Consider the following 26061-nt stretch of genomic DNA (forward strand, 5'->3'; position numbering starts at 1 on the left):
ATCGACTCTTAATTTAATTTGGTTTACATGCAGTCATTGCTGAGGTGTTTTCTGGCTCGTGTTGATTCGCTCATTACTAAAGACTACAACAAGACGGTCGCACGCGTTAGACGTCATCACGCTCAGGTGATAGCGACGGCAGCTCACTACAGGAATGAAAACGGTCGTGTTTTCGTCTTGTTCCACTAAGTTATGTTCACGGTCTCTTTTCAGTTTGTCATCCACGTCGTAAGGAGCTCTGAGCTCATCTCGCTTGTTGTTAGCCGTTGAAGCTAACGCTAACATTAAAGTGGTCGCTCGGGCTCAGCCATGCGGTGGAAAAGTTTCTGTGTCTTTGCGTTTCTGCTCAACACCGAACCTGTGAGAGCTTCTCATGTCATCACGGTGGACGTGGGGAGACCAGCAGGAGACCTGACACACTTCTGGAGGAGCACTGGTTTCTGGTGGGTCGCGTTGTTTTCATTAACGTTTATTCCAGCAGAATACACAGACAGCAGACCTGGAGGAGGACCTGGAGGTTTTAGAGATTTTAGAGACGTGGAGACATGAAGACGTGGGTTTGGTTTCATGCCGAATTGACCAGAAAATCCCTGTGAATCATACGAGCTGATTAAACCAAGCGGTTCAGTAAGCGTTTCCAGCTAAGCCAACGTGTTAGTAAAATGTGTGGAGTTTTTAATGGGGTTTGGCGTATAGACCGTCAGATCAGCGGCTCAGTCTGCAGGCTTACTGGGCTACACTTTTGTGTAACGATTGCTTTGGTTATTGATTCATCTGCTGATTATTTATTTATTTATTTATTTTATTCTCCAGAAACAAGCAGGCCCAGCAGTCCAGGCTGCTAACTGGTCTGTCCCTGAATGTCTCTTCTTTGTGTTTAGTCCCCCCCTCCCTCACACACAGTCCCACCAGTTTGACCTGAGCACCGACCAGCAGCTGAACCTGGCCTATGTGGGCTCGGTGCCCCACGGAGGGATCCAGCAGGTCAGGATTCACTGGATGCTGGAGCTGGTCTCTGCACGGTAAGTGAAGGACGACTCCAGAAGGAGAACATTTAGCAAAGATTATCCAGTCTGAAGATGAGTTTCAGTTGCTGGTTTTGTCTGACCCTGTTGTTGTAGAGACACTGGAGGACCAGTCCAGTATGACTTCACAAAACTGGACCAGCTGATAGAACTCTTGTGGATTAATGGACTCCGACCAGGTAACATCACACCGTGAAGGTGATGAGTTGTTCTTGGTGTAGTCTTCATGTCTCTGCCTGGAGGCCGTCCAGGTCTGAACATGGTTACTTAAGAATACAAAGCAAAGTTTTTTCAATGGCCTCTTCAAAACGAGACTAAAACCAATGAGGTCTCGAGCTGCAACAGGTCAATAATCCATCAGTGGGGCCGTTAAGTTTTACAGCACTAATACTGAAATGATGAGGTTACCTGAGCGGCAGGTCTGTTCAGGTCAGATGTGACCCACAGTGTAACTCGTCCCTGGTTTTCAGGTTTTGAACTGATGGGCAGCGTCTCCAACTTCTTCACCAACTTTGAGGACAAATCACAGGTGATGGAGTGGAGGAATCTGGTTTACCTCATAGCCAAGCGGTACATCGGTGAGTGGGCGCCTTTGTTTTGTCTTCATCGTGTATGTTGCCTTGTTTCTCCACACTTTGGGTTTGTGGGTTCGGGTCTGAGACGTCCTCTGTGTGATCCTGCACCAACACCATGTGGTTTCTGTCCTGCTTGTGTTTACTGATTCTTAATCACAGATAAGTACGGCCTGAGAAGTGTTTCCCAGTGGAACTTTGAAACGTGGAACGAGCCCAACAACCGGGACTTTGATAACGTCAGCATGTCAGTCCAGGGTAAACCCACCACACGTCCCGCAGGACGTCTTTAAGTGCAGACTGGGGACACGTTTGGTAGCCATTTCCTCTCATGGATGTTACATTGCTTATGTTCCTGTTGTGTGGACTGCTGAGATGCCCTCCAGCACTTCAGTGTAACAAACTTTTCCTCAGGGTTTCTTAACTACTACGACGCCTGTTCAGAGGGTCTGCGTGCTGCCAGCGGTCTCCTGAGGTTCGGGGGTCCCGGCGACTCGTGTCACAGCCCCCCACACTCGCCGTACTGCTGGGCCATGCTGCAGCACTGCTACAACGGCACCAACTTCTTCACCGGGGAGACGGGGGTCAGGATCGACTACATCGCCCTGCACAAGAAGGTGGGCTTCTCTGGACTCTGAGCGTATTGAGAACAGACAGGAAGTGAGTCAGACAGGAAGTGCGTTGTGCACTTGGGTCTTTGGTTGAGTCGTTTTTAGACATGTTAATGTTCCATGTGACGTCTTTGGGTTATGAGCTGTTTCGTCTGTTGATTATGAGCTGTTTTGTCTGTTGATTGCTGATTTTCAAACACGACGATAGCGAAGAAATACCACAGCTGCTTCAGTTCTGTTCGCACCGGAGTTCAGTTAAGGCCGACGTGTTGTTGGAAGCTCACTTCCTGTGTCTGTCCTCCAGGGAGGAGGCCACTCCCTGCCCATCCTGCAGCAGGAGATCCAGACGGTGGGGGAGATCCAGGAGCGTTTCCCTCGGTTCCGCGACCTCCCCGTGTACAACGATGAGGCCGACCCGCTGGTGGGCTGGTCCAGGCCTCAGGAGTGGAGGGCAGACGTGACCTACGCTGCCATGGTGGTGAAGGTGAAACAAGTCTCATCCATCCATCACGAGCGCATCAGCGACCATCTGGTTCATCAGGTGTATTACGGTGAACCAATCATCTGTCCTGCTCCTTCCAACAGGTAATACAGCAGCACCAGGACCTGCTGCTGACCGACCCCAACAACACCATCAACTACACCCTGCTGAGCAACGACAACGCCTTCCTCAGCTACCACCCGCACCCCTTCACCCAGCGCACGCTGACCGCCCGCTTCAAGGTCAACAACACCCAGCCGCCCCACGTGCAGCTCATCAGGAAGCCTGTCCTCACGGTCCTGGGCCTGCTGGCTCTGCAAGGTGAAACCGTCTGACCCTCCAGTGCGAGCGACCGATTGAGTTATGAAGGATCTGATGTTGTTTCGTCTGTCCCAGTCCTGTTGAAAGGTCCGGTCTTCCTGTGTGTGATTCCAGGTGAGACTCAGGTCCAGGCTCAGGTGCTGAACTCCAGCAGCAGCACGGTGGGAGTCCTCGCCAGCAGCCATAAGCCTGTAGACCCCGCCGGCTCAGACAGCTGGCAGGCAGCAGTGCTGCTCTACAACAGTGACGACAACAGCACCTCCGCCGGCGCTGACGACGTCGCCGTTTCACTGAAAGGACTCGCAGGACAAACGGGTGCGTCTGACAAAATCCTCCCTGGTCCAGCAGGCCTTTCTTTCTGTCCGTCCCAGTCCTGATCGTCCTGATCGTCACCTGCCTGTTTGCTGTCCAGGTCTCGTGTATGTCACGTATTACATGGACAACAACGTGAGCAACCCGTACGAGCTGTGGCAGAGCCTGGGCAGCCCCGACTACCCCACGGCCTCGCAGTTCAGACGCCTCCGGAGTGTGCAGGTAAACCACGAGGTGCAGCTTTAGTCGACCTGTTGTTGATAGGAAGGCTGATGTGTGGTACTTCGATCTGACCTTCTGGTCCCTCTGATGACGTGTCACTGTGTCAGGACCCTCGTGTTGATGGACCCTGGGAAGTTCCTGCCGGAGACACTCTGACTCTGAAAGTCAAACTGTCGTTGCCTTCCGTCCTCCTCGTCCACGTCTGCGCTCAGCCCAAAGCTGAGCCGGGACAGGTGGGTACCAGCACACAGCAACACCACATCACGTTTCCTCAAATGTGAACCACAAGTCAAATGAAATCTGGCTTTCACATAATGAAGTGCGAGCTCACGAGGACGGACAAACTCCATTCAGCTGTCATGTAATGTGAATATTAAATATATTTCCATCACTTTCTTTTAATAAATTCAACAAAACAATTGTTTATACTGCTGAGCACGTACTCCGTTAAAACAAGTATCCAGATGATGTATTTCTGAAGTAAGAGGTGTCATCATTAGTACTAATGAAGAAGATCCTCAGTTGGAGGCTGACTGGAGTTTATTCATAAATCCATTCTGACCCTGTGGTTAACAGTTAATACAGCAATGTCTGATCAACCCATATCAATAGGTATTGATTAACCACTTGCATGTGTGTTAATGTCTCATCCAGACTGTGTTTTATAGTAACAAGTCAGTGAGTTTTCCACGAGATGTTGCTGCAGATGTTTCACACTCAAAACCTTCATTGGTTAACAGATGAAGAGTTTCTGTTGACTGAAGCCCCTGAAGGGCTTTTAATCTGAAACATACAGGAAGTGTTACAACATAATGCAGTAACGTAACAGAGCGGAAGCTAAAACTGGGCTTCGTGCTAAAGAATCGTAGCGACAGCCAACGTTTCCCATCCTGTCCAGTGTTGGACTGAGTAGTTTGCAATTTGCTGTTTTCTGTCAGAAAATGCAGATGTTAGTTTGGTTTTGTTTGTTGTTAGTTTGGTTTTGTTAGTGTTTGTTGTTAGTTTTGTTAGTGTTTGTTAAACGTTCTGTCTTCCTGTGAGACGTGATTTTGGATTAAAGTATGAAGATCCTGAAACGTTTGGCTTTCCTGATCAGGTCAATGGATTACGTTTCATCAGGATCACCAAAGGCCAAGTCCTGATCATCTGGTCAGACCACTGTGTTGGCTCCAAGTAGGTGTCCATGATTATTTCTTTATTTTGTCATTGCAGCAAAATGTAAATGAGTTAAAGCACAAATTGAGTCATTTAAGAATATCTGGTGGATGCAGTGAGTCTGACGAACACTTCAGATACCTTCATTCATGCACTTCCATTGCTTTGGTTTTGCAGATGCGTTAAGACGTTTGAGGTGGAGTTCTCCTCAGACCACGAGCACTTCAGCAGAATTAATACTCGAGATACCATTTTTACGTCTTATGTTTACTCACCTGGTAAGACTCCCTTTTATGGGTTGAGGAATTTTCTTCACCTTTCAGAGCAACATGAACTCTAAAACCGTGTTGTGTTGTGTTGTGCTGTGTTGTGCTGTGTTGTGTTGTGTTGTGCTGTGCTGTGCTGTGTTGTGTTGTGTTGTGTTGTGCTGTGTTGTGTTGTGTTGTGTTGTGCTGTGCTGTGCTGTGTTGTGTTGTGTTGTGTTGTGTTGTGCTGTGTTGTGTTGTGTTGTGTTGTGTAGAGGGGCAGCAGGTCAGCGGGCTGTACAGAGTGCGAGCTGTGGACTACTGGGGAAGGCCTGGTTCGTACTCGCTGCCGGAGAGGTACTCAGAGCAGCAGTAGGCAGGTGACACTTTTGGTGGGGTTTAGTGTTGGTCGTAGTCTCAAAGACTTTTTATCTTTCCTCTGAGCTTTGAGTTCACTTTGAGAACCACCCAAAACAACAGAAACCTTCTCTGAAAGACTTTATTTGAGGCACACTTTGAGTTTTTAGTTTGGCTCATGTCCCATCTGCTAACATGGAGGGGGAGGAGCCTATGAGCTGTACTGCAGCCAGCCACCAGGGGGCGTCCAGGTGTTTGGGCTTCACTTTGGTCTTCCCTCCTTATGTGCCATCAGTGTTACAGACAAACCTAATGGGGGTTTACACTGTCGAGTGTTTTTAGGTTTGTTGTTTTTCTGTTTTTTATATGTTGTATTTTTATATGATTGTGTAAAAGTTGGACCACTGGACACAAATACAGCATCAAGTTTCTTTATAAAATTTATTTTTCACCAATACAGAACGATTACAGCGTGCAGATACACTTGATTCAGTAATCATTTAATCAACTTAACTGCAAATAGTTTTTGTTGGTTTTGTCTTGGAAATAAATTTTCATCTTGGTTGTTTTCATTTCGTCTTTTCATGGAGTGTTGGACTGGATTTGTCTGAGGGGACGAGTGAACAGGATTGTCCTCCTTCTGGTGGTCTCAGCAGGATGATCAGCGATGACGAGGAGCAAAGTCCTGACGAGCAGCAGTTCAACAGGCTCCTGTCAGGAAGCAGAACAAGTTTCAACGTTCACGTGTCAGACCCGCCAAGCGAACTTTCTGATGTCTTTTTCTGGCTGAGATGTGTTCACATTAAGTTACTGCACATCTTTGTTTCCTGTTAGCTTCTGAGCATCAGCTCAGCAGGAGACTACGTACCAGACTGCAGCACAGGCTGGAACTCTCCGGCCATGCAGATCTCCTCCTGCTTCTGCCGGACGATCCTCTGGATGGCGGGGGGGAGGCCGCGGGGGTTACGAGAGAAGACCAGGGCGTAGCCGTCGTCGCAGCTCCCGTCCTCCTTCAGGGCGCGGCAGGCGTATGTGATGGCGTAGTTATCGTAGTCCGTGTCGATGACCCAGTAGTTGTCGCCTGGAGGAGCAAGCAGACGGAGAGTTAGAGTGTGAGTGTGTGTGTGTGTGAGAGAGTGAGTGTGTGTGTGTGTGTGAGTGAGTGTGTGATCACACTTACCGCCACTGGACAGGTAGCTGGCCAGTCCCTGGTAGTTCATGAACATCTTGCCAGGGGTGCCGGGGTCGGGCACCGAGTACTGAGCAGCCATGTCGGCGCACACGACCCAGAACCTGAATGTGACGTGGACAAACCGAACAGGAAGTTAAAGCTTTAGGCGCTGACACTGCGTGGTGCTGCGTACATTCATAACACCGACAAACACCCACCCAAAGAGCGTGACTCTGCCTCTGGAGGAGGCCACCATGGCTCCGTCGTCTCCCACCGTGTACTCAGCAGAGATGTTGTCCTGCAGGAACAAACCCTCGGGGTCCTTCTTCTGCAGCGCGTACCACTTCCCTGCATACTGACAGGAAACGGAGACGCACATCTTAATCAGCGGGATCAGGGGATCGACTGACCAGGTTCCTGTTCTAACCCGTTCACTCCGTTTTCCCTCCTGTTCATCTGTACTGCAGTACTGCTGTAATCTGCTTACTGTACTGCATTACTGTACTGCATTACTGCACATGATATCACACTGATTGGAGCAGTTACAGTAACTTCAGACACGAAGCAAATCGTCCAGTCGTGACCACGGAGCAGATACTGAAACGGCGTTTACCTCACAGTGTGGAGGCACAGATGTGCACCTGAGTGATGAAGACGGTCCAGCTGTGAGGAAGTCGTTTCTATGAATGTGACTAAAGTTCACATTCTACTTGTGGATCTGTGAGTATTTGTGAAAACTCATCTGTGTACTCACCCTTTTGGGGTCAAAGTCCTGTTTGACTGTGAAGCTGTCCACCACGCAGGAGGCCAGGCTCTGCTCCACGCAGGCCAGGACCAGCATCACCAGGGCCAACATCTGGAAGTCCATTCTGGGCAAAACAGTAAAATGTGAGATTTGAGTCCCCGAGCGCGTCTCTGTGGTACTCTACAGCAGTACTACTGCAATCCCAGGGTCACCACGGGCCGACGGCAGCTCTTCCTACCTGGAGTGCAGACTGAAGGGTTGCAGGTTCTCGGTGCAGACTCGGTGCAGCTGAGGACCAGTCGGCGCCTCCCTCTTTTATAGCTGACGCTCAGACGGGCTCGCTGATTATTTTCACTTCTTGAGCCTAAATGCAGAGTTTAAATCTAGCGTTAATCCAGTTAACAAAATCCCCGGCTGTAAGCTGATGAACCCTGGCATTCAGCAGAGTGTGGCCTTTATGTAATTGTTTGCAGGGCTTTGTGGCAGGACACATAACGGCAGATTGTCCCGCGGCCTGAGCCTCGAGTCACACGTCCGGGCCGAAGGTGTTTACATGAGCAGGCGGGGTTATTTTGGGCGCGAAGGGTTCGTGAAGATCTGTTCCAAAGATTTGCTTATGTTCAGTTCATGAAAGACGCTGAGCAGTAAGAACCTGTTTAATCAGGTGCTGAGAGTCTCATTTGTACCTGACACACCTGTGAGCAGAAAGTGTCACATCAGCTCAAACTGACGGCTCCAGGTGAGCGCTGAGTCAGCAACAGAAAAGGAGAACATCGAACCTTTTGGAGGACGGGACTGAAACCAGCTGAACGGGGTCCCGGACTGTCGGTGACACCCGCGGTCTGCAGGTCCGGTCGTCCTTTTAATGGACCTCACTTTGTGGTCCGTTTTGAGAATGAAATCCGTCCTGTAGGCACCTGAAGTGCACATTCAAAACTCTTCTTTACTGTCAACAGAACTTTTTCATTTGGCTGTGAAACACAAAAAGGAGCATTTTCACATTTATGAGCAGCACAAATGAAAACGCTCTGATCTCACAGTATGAAGTTATATGAGCAGAGGCTCACGTGTTCCTGCTGCGTTACGTAAACCTGAACCAGGTGACTGCTTCAGGTGCGTTTAAACGCGTCATCAGTTCGGCTTCTGACTCAGTTTTACATTCTGTCAAGTTTTGTGGTTTATTATGTAAAATTCATCCATTTTCTGTACCGCTTATCCGTCAGGGTCGCGGGGCGCTGGAGCCTGTCCCAGGTGACTACCGTCGAGAGGTGGGTTCACCCTGGACTGGTCACCAGTCAGTCACACACACACACACACCTCGGGGCAAAGCAGAGCAGCCAGTTCACCTGATGTGCATGTTTTTGGGAGGAGGCTGGAGAAAACCCACACAGGCACAGGGAGAACATCCCAGACCGGGATTCAAACCTGCAACCCTCTCACTATGAGGCGACAGCGCTGACCACCGTGCTGCCCTTTATATAAAATAAAAACTCAAACTGTAAGCAGATGAGTGTAATCCCTGTCACTGCAGTGTCAGGTATTTCCGTTCCCTTCAGTAGGTGAGAGTTAAGTAAAGACGGGCAGCGTGACTCCGAGTCCAGCTGCACTTTTATCCCGACGCTGTTGTTGTTCTAATAATAAAAGCTGCCCTGAGGACGTTAGGTAAGGCCTCCGCCATGTCAACACAAGCTGCGTTTAAATGATCCTAACTGGAGGCGAGCCCAGGCTGAACGGGTCTGGACTGGAGCCGCGTCAGGTCACCACCTGCTGGACACGAGTCGGTTACATCAGCAGAGCAGCCAGGAGGCTCAGCGGTTCGCTTTGTCAGCTCACAGCAGAAGGTCGCCGGTTTGAATCCCAGCCGGTTCTCCCCCATCAGAAAGGTGTGTTAGGTTGCCTCTGGGTGCTGGTTCAGATCAGGTGCTGCTGCTCCTCAGGGACGCTGACGATGACGTGATGAAGCCTTCTGATACACACAGAAGGTGTTTGGGTTTAGGACCATCTGTCACACAAAACACTTTAACATCACCTTTAATCATCAAGTGCATTTTCCACTGCTGACCCGAACCAGACCGGGTCCGGTACTGATCCAGCACTTAGCCAAGCTGTAGTCTTCATCACTTGAAGCTCTCCGGCACTCGGTGGGAAAAGGTTCATTTCTAATGTCTAAACCTGACGCTCACCAACCCGACCTCCACGAGCTCACAGAGCGACACCGCGAACTCAGCGGGGAGTTTAAGACGACCGTTTCACTACATCAGCCTCATGTGAGAACTAATTCTGTAAATCAATCAACACACACTTTCACACCTTCGTGTTTAATGAGCCGTCACGTTAACTTTTCACACGATCAGGGACAAAATAACTGAAGCAGACTTTGTAACTGGGAACAAGTGAACATAATTTTTACATTTTTACAATTCAGACTCTTTTATTATCATTTAAATGGAGCTCGTGTCACAGCTGAGGGAAGCAGACAGACGACAGGGACTCAATGCAAACACAAACTGAATAACTTATGAGTGCGGCTGCATTTGCAGTAGAAAAATGCTGCGTTCAGGAGCCTAAATTCATGTGACGAACTAAAAATCCCTGTATGGTCCAGAGAGGCGTCAGATTGTTCAAGGTGACAGTGAACACGTCCACAACACGGACTGTTTGACCGGTTGGGACCCGACTTTTCCATCGTTTCTCCAGAAGAAGGAGGAGGAGAGGCTTGAAATTGCACATGAAAATCTTCAGATCGCGGAGTTTTACTTCAGGATTGTGTCTTCATTGGCTGTAAGGAGACAAAGACAGAGTTAGTCAGCTTCCTGTGGACCATCCAAAGTGACCACGTGACACGTGAAGGACGCTCGTGAGGTTACCTTCTGCCAGCTGCTTGGCGATGCGTTCCTGCTCCTCACGAACCTTCTTCTCCTCCTCCTCGATCCTCCTCTCCTCAGCCGCGATGGGCTTCAGGTGGTCTGAGAAAATCAGCAGTTAAAACATTACATTTTTAACAGGAAATACTTTAAAAATGTCTCAAAATATAAGTATAATATTTTAAATAAGAAGCTGCTCCTGATCTGTCAGCTTTTATCACCTGAATACTTCCTGACCTTAAACACAGTTGGGACTTTGCGATCTAATTTGTCAAATTAAGGACATTTCATGCTTTGTTTTTCTGTGAGAGGGTCAGGTTTAGTGTGGGTTAAGTGTCAAACTTCTCCAACAAACACCGAGTTAATGTGAATTAAAATACACAGTGTGTGATCACTAACACTCACCGTATCTCCTTTTGCCATAGATGATGCCAGCGATCAAAGCTGAGTACCTTGCGGTCTGTAAAGGAGAAAATGAAGCAACAGGTGAGAGGACGTGCAGGAGTGCTGAGGCAGATAACCGATTAGAAACGAATCTACAGTTCAGCCAAAACAGCATCCACCGAGCATCAGTTTGATGAAAACACTCAGCGTGTCCGTGTGTTGCTTTTAATCCGCCAGCGCCACAACGAAACAGCAGGGGGCGACAGCGAGCGCCACACACGGAGCCTAACAGACTATTTACAGCTAAATTAAACACTTCACTGTTGGTAGACTTTTATCAAGATAACAGATGTGGTATTATGTATAAATCTACATTATTTTATCCTTCATTTTGTCTAATATAACCGGGACTTTTCTAATTGTAACAACCAGTTAGCACCAATTCATTTCAATGAAGGCAGCTTTAATCGAGGCTAAAGTTCCGTCAGTGCGCGTCGCTCTGCACGGTGACATCCATCAGAAACACCGTGACGATCCAAAGCAGCACAGCTGTCATCACTCCTCTGGCTCTGCTGTGACTACAAGCTCTACTGACGTCGCAAAGTTAGCTAGCAGCGTCCCAGCTAGCGGTTAGCAGGTCAGCGTGCGTAGCTAACAAAGTGAAACACGACCGACAGGGAGATTTTACAGTAAAACTCTGCTAAACCCTTTTAAACAACATGTATTGCGACACAAACCTTAATTAAAGGCGACACAGCAACCGGGGGAGCCATAGTTTTGCAGCAGGCTAGCAGCAGAGGTCACTTTATCTCCGCCGAGGACTCTGGGAAGAGATTCTTCTTCTTCTGTGGTTTTCATGCAGCTGACGTTCTCGTCGTTGAAACGCTGCCACCGTGTGGACTAAACTCTCCACTTCAGCGGGAAGTTACGGATTTATCCACAGCTTGTATCTAAAATGTTTGTCTTAGTTACATAACGGCAAATGATATAGAAATCTGAAATAAATATTTATGTTTTATAAAAGACTCTTCCATGACATTTATAATCTTACTGCAACACGTCATCTATGTCATTTCATCACTAAAACCAGTATAAAGGGGTATCAGTGGGTTAATGTGAGGAGCACTGGAAAATGCTGCAGGCCTCTATAATATGTTGAGATTTAATTTTTATAATAGCATTAATAGTAATTATTGAACTATAATGGGCACCTTATTACACATTAAGAAAAGGTTATCCAGAAGAGGTCAGGTGCAGGTGAGCAGGTGTGTGTTGCTTGGTATTAATTTATTCAGTGAACACAACAGATCAATGAGCAGTATTGTGTTTATTGAAAACAGAGTGTCACATTGCATTGTGGGAATTAGCTGCATGCATTGCGAGTAAATCAGACTGCGTACTTAGCAGGTGAAACTACTGAGCGCTGCAGACACACGAGAAGAAGGTTTAGTGCACTTTGCACTGTAAAGCACTGCAGTTAGAAAGAGACTGAGATTTGTTGTTCAGACCTGATTTAAGTTGACCTGAACAACAGGAAGTGGCATCGTGTCGTGCTGCACATAAACAAGACGATCAGTGACCTGAGAGCTGCTGCGCTGATGATTAAAGCTTCTTCATTCGTTTCATCCTTTCATCCAAACAGTCAGGAAGGCTGCTTTCAAAACATTTGTTAAAAATAAGATGAACATTTGATTTTAAATTAGAAAAACGTCTTCCTGCTCTGGACGACAGTATCAGCTGTAAGCATTTCTCTTTTGCACTGAAGCCTGCAGGTGTGATCCCTCACAGGCAACAGCTGCCAGTTTACTGCAGCGCACAGCCAGATGTGTCACATCTGGAGGCTGAACCTGCTGACTGTATTCACTTCTATCACATAAGATTTTCTTTTTGCACAGTTTCAGAGTGAAGCGTTTATTTCTTTATAAAAACATGACAGGGGAAGTCAAGGTGCCTGACACTGGTGGTTCCCAAAGTACTGGCCGAGCTGCGTTATGGTCCTCTTGGCAAACCGGATCTTCCCTCGTTTCTTCAGCGAGGCTGTGTACTGGTTGGACTTGAGTTTGGAGTAGTAGTCTGAGAACTTGTTGAAGAGGATGGATATGGGCAGGCCGTTCAGGATGATTCCAAAAGCGATGCAGATGAAGGCGAAGATGCGACCCAGTATGGTCTCCGGGTAGACGTCTCCGTAGCCCACAGTGGAGATGCTGACCTGCGGGGGAGGGAGGACAGCAGTCAGTGCTGAAGGACAAACATGTCTCTGAAACCAGCAGGCGGGATCGGTCGGCGTCACGTCACACAGCGTGACGAGTGGAAACACACGAACTCGTGTCGAAACAACTGCTCACATCTAATCCACAAAACGGAAGAAAATCACGAGTGGACGTGATTCACACGTGAAAATGTGAGTTTAACATGTGGACATTTTAATTCACCTGGGAAAAAACGTTCACAGCAGTTTTCTGTTGAAATTTTAAATTGGGGCAAATATTCAACTCTAACTGTATCTTTGAGAGATTCCCTAACAGACTGCAGCACAACCTGCTCACCCACTCAAACTCTTCTTCATCTGTTCGTATGAATAACAAACCCTCACATTTTCCTTCAGTCCACCCGTCACTGTGATTACACGGATTATCATCTCCTTCCCCTGGATTAGAGGTAAGGTCCTCTGTGGGAGAGGCCGGGACTGATCTGGTGACGGGTTTATTGATGGAAACAGACTCGGTATAGTTTAATATCCCCCTTTGATCATCTCCTTCCTCAGGCTGCCTCAGATAAATTGATTGGACGTGAGTGAATTAAACTTTTCTTGTCTGTTACTGTTGGAAAACACACCAGTAAGCGACTCTGGGGGGCCAAGGTTGTCCAGTCTCATTTCCAGGTTGTTGAATTGCCACCAACCCAACGGGTCAGTGTGTTCACACACCTGGAAATGAGACTCCACAGCCAACAGTCCAGAATCGCCCTGAAACATCGACAGCAGAATAATAAGAAAAGGACGACAGACGCAGTTAAACACTGGTGGCGGATCATAAGAGATGATGGAGAGGGATTATCTTTGTTTATCTTTATTTATCTTTGTTTATCTTTGTCCTGCATGGTGAACCTTTACGATCAGTGAGAATCTTCCGCTTGCGTTGTTGGAGTTGAGTCTGAAACAAAGTTGTACTCACAGCTGCCCACCACCAGGCATGAGGAATGCTGGTGAAGTTTGTCTGCGGCATGTCGTGCTCCACGGTGTAGACCATGGCGGAGAAGCTGAAGATGCCCATGGCGATGAAGAGGAAGAGGCAGCCCACTTGCTGGTAGCACTGACGCAGGGTGAAGCCGAACGCCCGCAGACCCGTGGAGTGTCGCGCCAGCTTCAGGATGCGAAAGATTCGCATCAGCCTCATGATCCGCAGCACTTGGCCCAGCTTCCCCACCTGCCCCACCGCCTGCATGTCGGCCTCGTGCTTCATGTAGTTCTCCTCGCTTTCAAAGAACTCCAGGATGGCCTGCAGGTACTGCGGCAGGATGGCGATCAGGTCCACGGTGTTGAGCACGCTCCTGGCGAAGGCTTTGAGGTCGGGAGTGGACACCAGGCGGAGCAGGTACTCCATGGTGAAGAAGGCAATGCACATGGACTCCACGTATTCCCAGTATGTCTTACCACTGAGCTGACCAGTGGGAGTCCTGTATTGCATCTCCTCCACTGTGTTGAGAGTCATGGCCACCAGGGAGATCAGGACAAACAGGCTGGAGGCCACCGCCATCAGCTTGGCCTTGACGGACGAAAACGGCTTCTCCATCAGGTTCCAGATGGCTCTGCGCCTCTGGCCCATGAACATGTCATGGAAGAGCTCCTCATTCTCCTCGATCTCCACCTCTGCCTCCAGCTCCCTCTGGATCTTCAGCTGCTCGTTCAGCTCGTCCTGCCTCTCCTCGAAGGAGATGCGGCAGCAGCGGTGGGTGTTCTTGATCCTCACGCCCCAGTAGTTGATCTCCTCAAGGAAGTTGCGGGGACACAACTCGTCCTTGATCCACAGCACTCCCGTCCTGTAGAAGTTGAAGATGCTGTGGAAGACATCCGGGTCCCTGTCAAAGAAGTACTCGTTGTTGGTCACAGTATAGTCATCACACAGGTCCAGCTTCATGTTGTGGTCCGTGTAGGTGGCCAGTCGTCCTATTCTGGTCTTGGGGTACTTGGCAGCCGTCTTGTACTCTATCTGGTAGGGCTTCCCCCCTACGTTGATGTTGATCATGTAGTTCTTCTTGGAGGGTGAAATCGGCTTGGAGCAGCTGTGCCCGCCGCTGTCATCCTCTTCAAACTCGTACTCGGCGTAGATGTCGTAGATGTCCCTGCTGAGCTCCTGCATGGAGTTCCATGTCTTCACGCAGCTCTCCTTGGCCAGTGGGTAAGAGATCTCAGAAGGTCTTCGGTTGAAGTCTGAATCGGTGACTTTGTAGTTGGGGAAGAGACTCTGCCTCCTGTTCCACAGTTTGACCACCTTGCTGGTGCTCCCCATGTCGATCCCCCCCAGACCACAGAGCAGACGGAGCACTCAGGCCAGCCGGCGTTACTGCTGTCTAATACCCCCTTTGCCTAAGCGTGGAGGACATGAGCAGGATGCCTCATGGCCCCATTAATGTTGCTGACTGAGAGGATCCGTGTGCTTACAGGACATCTAAATACTATTATCCCCTGCTGAGCTGCCCGGCTGACATCACGTTGGCCGTGTGGCACATCTCATCAAACGCTCCTCATGAGTTCACCCTCTTTCACTTTATGCATACGTTATCACGTGAGTTTATGGAGATGAGGCTGATTTGAATGAGCTGAAGACAGATTGGACGACAATCACTGTTGCTTTCCTCACATTTATTTCTGAAAGCATAAGCACTGTTCCACGCATTAATCTTTGTCCAATCCCCACAGATTACTGAAGGAAGTCATATTGGAAGGATGCGACTGGAGAACATCATCGCGTGTTTCTTTTGTGTAGTCTGAGAAAAACTCAAACGCTTGATGAAGATTTTCTTTGAGGATAAATGACAAAATATTCTGCAAATTTTTTTTTGAAAAGTTTTATTTGTCATATTTCCACTTGTCATGAACAGTTCGTGGTGGTGAAATGCTTTAAGATTCCCGCACTGGCGGGGAACAAAGGGAGGCTGGAGGGCACATAAGAGAGGATAAAGGCTTTAAGCATTAGCCTACTTCCTGGTTGGGAGGGGGTGCAGGACTCTGCACCTCCTGAAGTGAGTCAGGGCCTCAGAGTCCAGGAAGTCTTTTACTTCTTATTGATACATCAGTGAGTTTGTCTGTAAACCAACAGGCAGGACTGAGGATTTATACTGTGAAGCAGGACTGAACATGACTTCGATATCAGCTTATTGTCCTGCTGTCTGATTGGCCGATGACACGATTAACCACTCAGCACGTCGATCTTTATTTACCTTCCTGCCGCCGACCAGTTAAAACAATTCAGGGTTTTAAGTCGCTGAAGCAGTGACACTGAAATGGAGCTCGTGGACTTAAGTTAGTCCTGTTAGTGTGGTGTGTCTAAAGGACAGGAGGGGAACTGGATTTGGATTTGTGGCGACACCGGAAACAAGAGCCTGCAGAGGAAAAGGGAAACGTTCATCATGTTCATACAGAATCTGTAAAGCTTCACGGCTGCTGATGTGCTTTCTGCCTCCTGTCTGAACATAAAAGTTTAATTAACTAACAGTCCGTTCAGCCCTCTGAGGGACTTCCTGCAGTCACCTGGTCTGGTGAGGCCAGTAAGTCAGAGCTTTGGAGGATCATTTCCACCAGCGTGAGACAAAACCCAAAGATCCTGCGAGTCGTTATAACGAGGAACTTCATCAAGTATCTGAACATAATGAGGATCAGACTGACTCACAGTGTGACGACTTAAACGTTAGCAAACTGTAGTTACTAATTAATATTGTTATGATTACGACTGTCGTGGTGTCAGCTTGCTGTCTTCAAGGCTCTGCATGTTAGACAGGACGAGTGAAGAGACACAAAGTGTGGAATAAACCAGTGAGGGTTAAGTCGAATGACAATAAGTTTATTTCACTCTAACAGCAATAGCATCAATAACGTTTGAAATTCTACAGATACGAGAGATTCGTCCGCTCTGATCAAACGTTTCTGTCATTGAACTGAACTTGGCGGACGTTAAAATGACCTGCGATGAGCTCACACTCGTCAGGCTTTGGCTTCACCTGACGGACTTCGAGTTTAAAGGAGTTTCCCTGCAGCTCAGTGGGCTCCCGTCGGTCGCGCTCCAGTTATTATTATGGAGTACGTTTACATGTTGTCTACATGTTGTTTACACACCGGTAAGCGTGCAGCTGGATGTGACACAAAGCATTAATGGACGTCATTTGACTGGGATTAAAATCATCTGCTCTCAGCAGCGACGGCTTCCTGTCTGTCGCTTATATTGTCTGTAAGGTTTAGGGATCAAACTGAGTAAAGTCTCCTCAAAGCTGCTTAGAAAACAAAGATGTGGGTTATAATCCCTCGTGTAGGTTCATAAGGCCTCCTGTTACATACATTACATACACTCCTGACACCCACATGACGGGACAAACACACACAGACTGTTCAGGAACAGTAAGAGCTTTAATGTGACTTCTGCTGACGACACACACACACACACACACACACACACACACACAGGAGTGTTTTTTAGTTTAGTTTGGTTTCTTGAAGCCCCACACTGCAGACATCCACTCAGCGTTCACTTTGACTGCACACAGGAACAATCAGGCACAACACTGATAGAGTTTCATTCATACCTCCTTCAGATGATCACAATTAAAAGAACATTTCAGGTCCAACGTTCACTTTGAGCAGATTTAAATGCTGCATAATTCACACACAGAGTCAGCTGATCCAATAAAATACAGCAGGTGTTTAGAAGAGATGGACTCACTAACAACATCACGTGTTAGTGTTGGCAGTAAATAAACAACAATCCATTACATGACAGCAATTCTCCTTAATGACAATAACGATGATGATGATGACGATGATGATGATGATGATGATGACGATGATGATGATGATGATGATAGCACTCGTCACAGTATGTGTCATCGTGAATATGAAGGCTGTTATCCATATGTTATTGTGGACGCTGAGTAAGTTTAGCGGTGAGCCGAGCTGTTCTCTGTTCGCTCTTCATGCTGGCTGCTGCAGTGTCAGCTCCGGCCAGCAGGGGGTGCTGTCGCTGTCACTGAGCTGTGGACACACCAGAGGAAGTGAGGACGGAGCAGATTAGATCATCAATGTTCATACTTTAACAGCAACGATAATCAAGACTGATTGTAGACTTTAACAGAGTACAGCACTGGGAATTTATTTATTATAGTTATATTTAAATAATACCTTCATAAACCAAACGCAAAAGGAATAAAAAGACGTGACTTTAGAGAATGTAACAATGATGATAATAATAATAATGATGATGATGATTTTTCACATTGAAGTGCAGAGAAGAATTTAAATGTTACTTTCTGGTTTAATTTGTTAGATTGAATCTGAAGTGTGATTAATAATTGGACCTTAACTCTAACCCCGGCCGTTCAGTCAGACCTTCATCTGATTTACACAACATGTTCACATGTGTCAGCAGGTTTGAGTCCACAGCTGAGTCCTTAACGCTTCCACTTAAAATCCACAGAAACCTCAGCATTTCCAGAGTCCCGTTACTCTTCATTATAAATGTGTTCTGTGTTTCCTGGTAGACACACTGTGGCGATTCTTAATTTTGTTACTTACTAATTAATTTTGTGGAAACAAAATGCCTGAACTCTGAAAAGACATTTCATGTGCTGTTTGTGCGTTTTAACAAAGTGTCTGACATCCATTTAAAATCCTGCTTCAGATTAAAGAGCTTCAGGGGACAAACAGCAGTGAGAGATTCAAACCAAACTTCTGATGCTGGACTGACGATGGACTACAGACTGCGGTGTCTCCCAGCGGACCGACACGCTGCGTCAAGTTACCGACAGCACAAGGAAACCAGAGATTAGAGAATAAAAGTGTCACGTTTATCTCAAAAAACAATCATGTCAGGACAAACTGGAATGAACACGTAGTGAAAGTGTTGGTGTCACTTAACATGACAAGTAAGGTTATTTATTCTCTTATTTTTTTTACCTGGTGGACCAACTCAGGTGTTCCAACAAACGTATCATTTTGTTTGTGTGAATAGGTTTTCAGTAGCACTGCACAGAGTCGTCTAAGGAATTGGCGACATGCCAGAATGAATTAGTGTTTGGTAATTCATTCATTTCCTTAAAGCTGTTCTTTCAGTGAGGTGATTGTGGTATCTTATTTTGAAAAGCATAACCGGACGTTATTTGTACGGTTAGCCTCGTCTGCTAAGAAAACGCTGTTTTTAATGGGAAACCAAGGTTGTTGAGGTCTGTGGTGGGCAGAGCAGGTTGAAGGTAAGTGCTCACTCGTTTGTTTGTACTGTCGGTCCTGTCCGTGTCGGTGTCCTTGTCCTCTAATTGTCTGCTGTCCAGAAGCTTATCGCTTAGGTTAGCGGAAATCAGGATGCGGACAAGTGTCAAGTCAAGACTACCGGGAAAGTGCAAGCTAACTAGTTAGCCCGGCTGAAGCTAGCAGGCTAACGGCGCCGCTAACCGGTCCAGGAGAGCAGGCTGCCGAACTCAGCCGTGTCGCTCCGTTGGCTCGGTTGCTGTAGTCGACTTTGGATAAGTGGATAAATATTATTCGGTGTCTGTTAAAATGCGCTGTTACGGTTAATTCCGGTCTTTCATGTCCAGGGGCGAATATTTCGTCTGAATGGCAGCGGGGGGTGGGGGTGTCGTGGCCCCCCTCACACACACACACACACACACACACACACACACACACACACACTCAGGCAGCAGCGCTTTAGCTGCTTGGTGAGAACAGAAGAAGAGTAACACCTGTGTTAACAGGTACCAGTTATTAGCTCTGCTGTCCTACTGTAGTGACAAGTTTACATGTTGTATGTAGGACTGAACAGAAACAGGATTTATACAGCAGGATGACTGATGAGACGGATGACCTGCAGGTGCTGACATGAAGGCACAGTTTGACCCAAATCTCAGCTTTCATACCAAGTTATTTGAGACAAATGAAAACCAACACAATTTAAAAGTTATAACCTGTGTGTTAATAAGAGATGTGGATTTTTATTTTCTCTCAAAGCGAGCGATCGTGTATTGTAAACAAGTGCAGGTCGATTACTCGCTTACATTTCATCTTTGGTTATTCTTAACTGCATCGATGAGGTTTTTATTTTTCACAGCAGACTTTTATCAGATATCAGCTTTTGGTGATCAGAGCGCCAAATGAACCACAGCCACGAGTCTGCAGATAAAGTTTCAGGTCAAAGTCACAGCTCAGCCCTGCTGGTCTCCACCCGGCGTGGGTGGAGGAGTACGCCTGCACATCAGAGCCGTCCTCGGGTGACCGGCTGTCTTTGTCCTGCAGGCTGAATGTTTTATCGTTTCCTTTATGTCTTCTTTCGGCTGTGATTTGCGAGCTTCACCATCTTGTGTGCACACTAAAACGCCCTCGACGTGCAGGGAGGATTCGGGCCTTCGCTCAGAGTTCGTGTTTAGCCGCAGGGTGGAGGAAACCCGTGGCAGCCGCAGTCAGAGTTATTTATCTGTTCCAGAGAAGAGATGGAGAAGACAACAAAAGGCTCAGAGCGTCTCCTCCAAACAAAGCTGCAGTCACGTGGTGTTGAGATCAAGCGTCCATAAAGTGAGCGTGACTCGACGTCTGTCTGTTTAATGATGTCCACGCAGATGGAGGAGCTGCTGTGGCAGGTTGGGGGTGGCTCATTCATGGGTGGGGGTAAATCAATAATGGCAATTCTGTGGGAAGAGCCTTCCTCCAACCGATGGCTACACCAGACCCTTCTCTGAAAGAGCAGGGCTTCGTGAACCTAAAGCTGACGAAAACTTTTCCAAAAGATCAAAACACAAACGAAAACGGCAGCAAGTCGAGAGTCAAAGGTCTGCGACCTTACGTAAACCCACATGTTATAAAAACCGTTAAATCATTTACCTCTGAGGGAACAAGAGCTCCTTTCTTTTGGATTAGCTCACTGTGAACGCGCTGACTGTACTCTGTGAAAACTGATCCGGTCTGTGCGGTTCCACGCTGACCTTGACTGAAGCTTGAGTGCTGGTCTTCCTGTCCCACACTGTGATCGGGGTCGTTTAGAGAAAAGTCACCGTGAGACGCGGGTAAACGCTGTGTATTTCTGTCTTTGGTTTAAAGCACGTTTCAGGATCAGTTCGTCTTGTTTTCTCTCACAGCGACAGAGCGAGACTCGTTTGTGTTATTACCTCACACTGAGGTTTGAGTTGAGGCAGTTTGTGCTGCTGTTCTGTCCAAGCTGGTTCGCTTTGTTGTCTCCTAAATGATTTCATCGTTTCTGTTCGTCTAACAGTGAAAAAATATAAAATCAGTAACATCCAACTGGTGAATGTAATATTACAGCCAGTGGAAAGTACAAAAACAGATAGGCTTCAGAAAGTCCCATGAAGGTAAAATCTAAGAGCTTAAAATCCCTGACGTGAACTGGGAGACGTTTTGAATTGTTTAAAGAGTGTTTGTGTTAGTGCTGATCAGTGAGTCTCTGCTGTGTTTGCTCCTCCGTCTGTCAGGTTGCTGCAGGTTGCAGGGCCCCGTGGAGCAGACGAGCTGTGCCAGTCCCCCTCTTTTTCCTCTCATGTCCCCCCCTGTGTGTGTCCCTGTGTGTCAGTGACCCCTCAGCCCCACCCGACCCCCGCCCGACCCCTCCCGCCGTGTCTCAATCCATGCTTGGGACAAAGCCAGCTCACTGCCAGCCCAATGACTGCCTGGATTGTCCTGCCTGTCAGCCTGTCCGCCTTCTCCATCACAGGAATATGGATAGTGTGAGTCCCAGCAACACATGACACTTAGTGTGACTGTCAGGTGTACAGACGGGGTCGGGGGTGCGGGTTTGTATAGCATCACGGGTTTTTACGTGTTCCACAGTGATCTGTGTGGAGTTTCATTCACTTAGTCCTCAGCTGCTGGTGCTCACTTTAAATGAAGGTGTGTTTCTGGGCCCACAGGTACGCCATGGCTGTGATGAATCACCACGTGTGTCCGGTGGAGAACTGGTGAGTGACTTCAGTGTGAGGAAATGGACAGAAAACTCTTAATGTTTCACTTAAGTCCACAGCTCCCAGCAGGAAACGAACTGAAGCTTTTGTGTCGATGCCGCAGGTCTTACAATGTGACCTGCACAGAGGAGCTGCCCCGTCCAGGTTTCCCCAAGACCTGCTGCACGCTGCAGGACATTCCCCTCATCAGGTCTGCACCGCAGCACAGCAGCTCGTTCTGTTGTGGCTCAGCTGTTAACCCACGTGTTGCAATAAGCTGCATTTGATTAATCTGAAAATACGCCTCCCACCACAGACAAGTACAAGAGTCCTCTTGTAAAAAGACATCATGAGACTTGAGGAATGTCCTCATCTAAATTTTACATCACTATCACAGCCTCTGCAGTCCACACGAGGTCACACTCACTTTATTTGTTGCTGTACAATCAGACAGACAGACAGACAGACAGGCAGGTGCGTCTGCAGGTGAAGGTCATTGACCTACTGAGAGCTCTCCTCTCTCCTTGTGTTGCAGTAAATGTGGCTCCTACCCTCCTGAAAGCTGTCTGTTCAGCCTGATCGGCAACGTCGGAGCCTTCATGGGTAAGGCCTCATTCTGAGTTTAACACACACACACACACACACACACACACACACACACACACACAGACACACAGTTGCGTAAGACGTTTCCTTGTAAAGGAACAGTGTGTCATTTCTCAGAAGTAAGAGAGACGACTGACTCCACGCTCGTGTGTGTTTGGTAAATACTAATCTACTGCTGCAGTATATGTTAGCTTAGCTTAGCTTAGCATAAACAAATCAATAAGCACTTGTTCCAAAATGTGGAATTATTCCTTTAAGAACCACTTCCCAAGACCAAAAAAATCAATTACTTAAAGGAGTTTAAACTGTTCTTTATATTTTTGTAATAATGTAGTAAAATGCAGTGTAAAATGAAATTCTGAGCAGTAAAACAGGTTGGCTTTGCGGTCAGATGTCAGTGAAAATGCGTCAGTGTGGCTGAGGTGAAAGGTGACATCAGTCCTCTGGGGCCCACAGACAGATGGAGGAGCTGCAAACAGCCTGGACTCTCTAATCAATAATGGATGCAGTTTTCCTTTCTCCTCCCCCGCTGCCCACCCCCTCCTCCCCCCTCCCCCCTCTGTCTCAGCTCTGCCCCACTTTCCCCGCCTGCCCTCAGCTGCTTCAGTCCGTTTTTCACATCACATTTTCTTCTCATGCGTTTTCGTTTTCTGCAGCCCCCCGTGTTTCATTTTAATTTCTACGCTTCGTTCCTGTCTTCGCGTCTTCTCTGAGCCGCCTCCTCTCTGCACGAGCTCCACCTTTGACTGCTTTGCCGCCTGTGTTTCATAATGCTGTCGTAGTGTAACACACCTGCAGGCTTGTAGCCTCCAGACGAGATGCTAAGCCTGCCGGGGAAAGGCTCCCCTGGTGCAGCCGGAGCTGTCGTAGTTGACAGAACTGTTCCTCTGTGAGGCCGCAGTAAAAACAAGTCAGATGGTCTGAGATCAGCAGAATTGAGTGCAGTCACATGACCGTCCACCAGCTGCAGTTTCAGCTACAAACAAGCCACGGCAGCGTGTTTAAAGCGGCATTTTGGAGCATGAAAACGTGTTTAATTACCTGTAAACTCAAATGGCAGAATAAGAATATGAACTAAACCCTTCTGGCTTTTCACTCGCCTCTGCATGTCCTGTCTCGTGTCCTGCAGTGGTGATGGTGTGCCTTCTGCGCTACGCCCAGGTGATCGAGCACAGCCACCGCTGCTGGGTCAACACCAGCGCTCTCGTGTCGGGCTGCACCAACGCTGTGGGCCTGGTCATGGTGGGCAACTTCCAGGTAAGCTTCCTGCACAAACCTTTCTGACACGCGTTCACTCGACGCAGCTGAGTCGACACGTCTAACCGGACCGCTCTGCTCGTCAGGTCGATCACGCCAAATCTGTGCACTACGTGGGAGCCGGGGTGGCGTTTCCCGCAGGGCTGCTGTTTGTGTGCCTGCAGTGTGTGCTCACCTACCGGGTGGCCGTCACCGCCCTCGACTACTGGATGGCCCATTTCCGAGTGGCTCTGGCGCTGGGGGCCATGGTCTCCCTCGTCCTCAGTATCCTTCACTGTCTCACATTACAAAGACGTCCTGTTCTTTTCGTCCCGCTGGCCTTGAGACGCCTCGAGGACAGCAGGACGATGATGACGTCCTTCTGTTTTTGTTTTGCTCCTGCATGTTCCAAAGTCGTTTGTCCTCCTTAACGTCCTCTTCCTCTCAGGCGGCATCTTCTTCATCCACGAGAGCTTCGTCCTGCAGCACGCCGCCGCCATCTGTGAGTGGGTCTTCACGGTGGACATCCTGGTCTTCTACGGCACCTTCACCTACGAGTTCGGCACCGTCACCAGCGAGACCATGATGGCAGGCCTTCAGCAGAGTCACCACCACGGCTCAGGGGTCATCATGGGCCCCGGGGCCCGGGGCTCGACGCTGGGCGGCGCGACTAAGGGCCTCAAGTCCCCCGGAGGAAGCAGCACGTCCACACATCTCAACTGTACGCCAGAGAGCATAGCCATGTTGTAGCCCTGACACGTGACCGCGGAGGACGGCGTCCACAGGAAGGAAGAGGACGGCAGCAGAGGTCGAACCACTGAAGTCGTCTGTAACTACGTTTTATTTCTTCTTCACTTTTCTGCCCCACCAGCCAAATGTTTCCTGTAGGGATGCTGAAAGGTTGGCTGAATGTGAGGATCCAGTCTGAGAACTGGAGCCATGAAGGTTTTCTCAGATGGTCTTTGGTTTGGGCGACTCTTCACGTCACTTTGTTGTTTAGTTTCTGTCGCTGTGCTTCACTGGTGGCCCACAAAGTTTCCTGCCCTCCTTCGTGAAGGACCCGTCACCCGGCTGATTGGGTCTCTGCACGGCACACTTTCTGAATGAGAGAATAACCGCTAATGTTTGAGTTTGTGTAGTAAGTAGAAAATACTGAATGTTTGACACGTGAGTAGTTTCGTATGTTTTTCAGGCTGTGAGCAAAAGGCCTTTTTTAATCCAATCCAGCACAAACGATCCGTCAGCAGACTGAAAAATCGTTCATTTCATCCGACAGCTTTATTTGATCACACAGATGATTTTTAATACAAATTCTGAAGGTTTTTCCACAGTATTCATGAGCCGCTGCTGCTCTGTTCTGCTGTAGTGACGAGGACCACTGAGAGCCTTCGAGTCGGCCCACGAGACGCACGGTCACGTCCGTTCTTTGTAACACTCGGCTTCACGCTGCTGTTTTCTGTCGTCGACTGTCCGGTGCAATAATCAGCATCAGTCGTGATAATTCGCGCTCCGCCGCAGTGAGAAATGCCTTTTGAGCACGTCGGCGGTGAACACGAGATCCTTTTTGCTTTAAGAAAAGTGCGAGAGAACAAAGTGACCTACACGCTATAGTGAGTTATAATCCGACTAACTCGTCCACACGTGGTCTGGTTCCGGGCTGGACCCTTGGAAGCCTTATTTGAGTTGTGTTGAATCTGATTGTCGTAGACTTTGTGCCATAAGCCTCACGATGTTGATTTGGTGTAACGCGGGTCGTAGACTCGGCCGTGAGGAAGCTCATTTCTGCCAGTGTGACCGAGACGGGAAAAGATCATTGAAGTGGAGGTCAGCTGACACGTTTTTATACACGCAGTATGATGTGCTGATTGCTGCTCAGTTTGCTACACGTTCAAACGGTTGATGTTTCCAAGTTTTAGACGGCGGCAGTTTAAACGCTCCGTTCTGCTGTTCAGGTACTTCTGACTCACCTGTCATTTACTTACCCCCGTGACATTTTCTCATTGTTTTACTGACCCATTTAAGCAACCAAATCAAAGTTTCTCTTCATGACTTGCAGGATCTTTTTTTAATCCTCACACTGGACTTGTGGGCTTCCTTACAGGTGAATGTGTGTCGTCATGAGGTTTTTCTATGATTTCCTGTTGCCAGTTTGTCACCTCCAGACTGCCACAAAGTGAAGCTGACTGAGGTGACACCTCCTCTGCACTTCTGAGTGTAACCACTGGATGGCAGCAGGACGTGTGACAGGTCACTTCTCCTACCTCTTTTATCCTCTGTGGGTTTGATATTGAGGCACAGCTGAAGTCCCAGCATGTTTTCATCTCACAGTGTTTGGATGTTAAAGTGTTTTCATGTGATGGCGTCTCAGCAGTTTTCTACGGAAGCCCTGAGAGGTCAGTCAGAAGTCTGAATAAGTAGTTTTCTCTCCTGAAGATAAAAAGGTTTTGCCGGGACAATCTTTACTTAAATTTGTTTGTTTTTGAAATACCCTTTGAAAAATGATCCCAACCAAGACTATTTTCACCTGTTTTCACAGAGGGGGAAAAACACAGCAACTTAAAGATTATCCTGGCAAAACCTTTTCCCGCCGCTCTGAAGTGAACACGGGT

At 48.0% G+C, this 26061-nt stretch overlaps 5 protein-coding genes across 5 annotated transcripts in view; 2 read left to right on the top strand and 3 right to left on the bottom strand.

Moving 5' to 3' along the window:
* The first annotated feature begins 102 nt into the window (after positions 1–102).
* idua (alpha-L-iduronidase) lies at positions 103–5873 on the top strand. The gene is made up of 14 exons (XM_046386569.1): positions 103–443; positions 882–1022; positions 1122–1204; positions 1496–1603; positions 1760–1855; positions 2012–2214; positions 2513–2692; positions 2794–3010; positions 3125–3325; positions 3423–3544; positions 3652–3777; positions 4641–4717; positions 4877–4977; positions 5220–5873. The coding sequence occupies exons 1-14, from the start codon at positions 310–312 to the stop codon at positions 5318–5320; spliced, it is 1890 nt and encodes a 629-aa protein (XP_046242525.1). The 5' UTR covers positions 103–309; the 3' UTR covers positions 5321–5873.
* Positions 5874–5876: 3 nt separating this feature from the next.
* On the bottom strand, positions 5877–7721 carry LOC124057920 (purpurin-like). The gene is made up of 6 exons (XM_046386606.1): positions 7456–7721; positions 7227–7341; positions 6691–6827; positions 6482–6594; positions 6170–6382; positions 5877–6012 (listed from the first exon to the last, which is right to left on the bottom strand). Exons 2-6 carry the CDS (start codon positions 7338–7340, stop codon positions 6002–6004), a joined length of 588 nt encoding a protein of 195 aa, XP_046242562.1. The 5' UTR covers position 7341; positions 7456–7721; the 3' UTR covers positions 5877–6001.
* A 1798-nt stretch (positions 7722–9519) lies between these two features.
* On the bottom strand, positions 9520–11359 carry atp5meb (ATP synthase membrane subunit eb). The gene is made up of 4 exons (XM_046386610.1): positions 11203–11359; positions 10487–10541; positions 10085–10183; positions 9520–9996 (listed from the first exon to the last, which is right to left on the bottom strand). The coding sequence occupies exons 1-4, from the start codon at positions 11236–11238 to the stop codon at positions 9971–9973; spliced, it is 216 nt and encodes a 71-aa protein (XP_046242566.1). The 5' UTR covers positions 11239–11359; the 3' UTR covers positions 9520–9970.
* Positions 11360–12230: 871 nt separating this feature from the next.
* On the bottom strand, positions 12231–14835 carry LOC124057831 (potassium voltage-gated channel subfamily V member 2-like). Its single transcript, XM_046386396.1, has 2 exons — positions 13639–14835; positions 12231–12674 (listed from the first exon to the last, which is right to left on the bottom strand). The coding sequence occupies exons 1-2, from the start codon at positions 14821–14823 to the stop codon at positions 12408–12410; spliced, it is 1452 nt and encodes a 483-aa protein (XP_046242352.1). The 5' UTR covers positions 14824–14835; the 3' UTR covers positions 12231–12407.
* Positions 14836–18810: 3975 nt separating this feature from the next.
* LOC124057930 (transmembrane protein 150A-like) overlaps positions 18811–26061 on the top strand; it is a 7962-nt gene continuing 711 nt past the window's right edge. The window contains exons 1-8 of the mRNA XM_046386630.1: positions 18811–18919; positions 21146–21397; positions 21581–21628; positions 21735–21821; positions 22146–22213; positions 23346–23473; positions 23560–23737; positions 23901–26061. The exon at positions 23901–26061 is cut by the window's right edge and continues 711 nt beyond it. Coding sequence (XP_046242586.1) covers positions 21333–21397; positions 21581–21628; positions 21735–21821; positions 22146–22213; positions 23346–23473; positions 23560–23737; positions 23901–24202 — 876 coding nt within the window. The 5' untranslated portion in view covers positions 18811–18919; positions 21146–21332 and the 3' untranslated portion in view covers positions 24203–26061. The remainder of the gene's footprint in view (positions 18920–21145; positions 21398–21580; positions 21629–21734; positions 21822–22145; positions 22214–23345; positions 23474–23559; positions 23738–23900) is intronic.

This window comes from Scatophagus argus, chromosome 4 (genome assembly GCF_020382885.2).
Source record: "Scatophagus argus isolate fScaArg1 chromosome 4, fScaArg1.pri, whole genome shotgun sequence".
In the NCBI taxonomy this organism is placed as follows: Eukaryota; Metazoa; Chordata; class Actinopteri; family Scatophagidae; genus Scatophagus; species Scatophagus argus.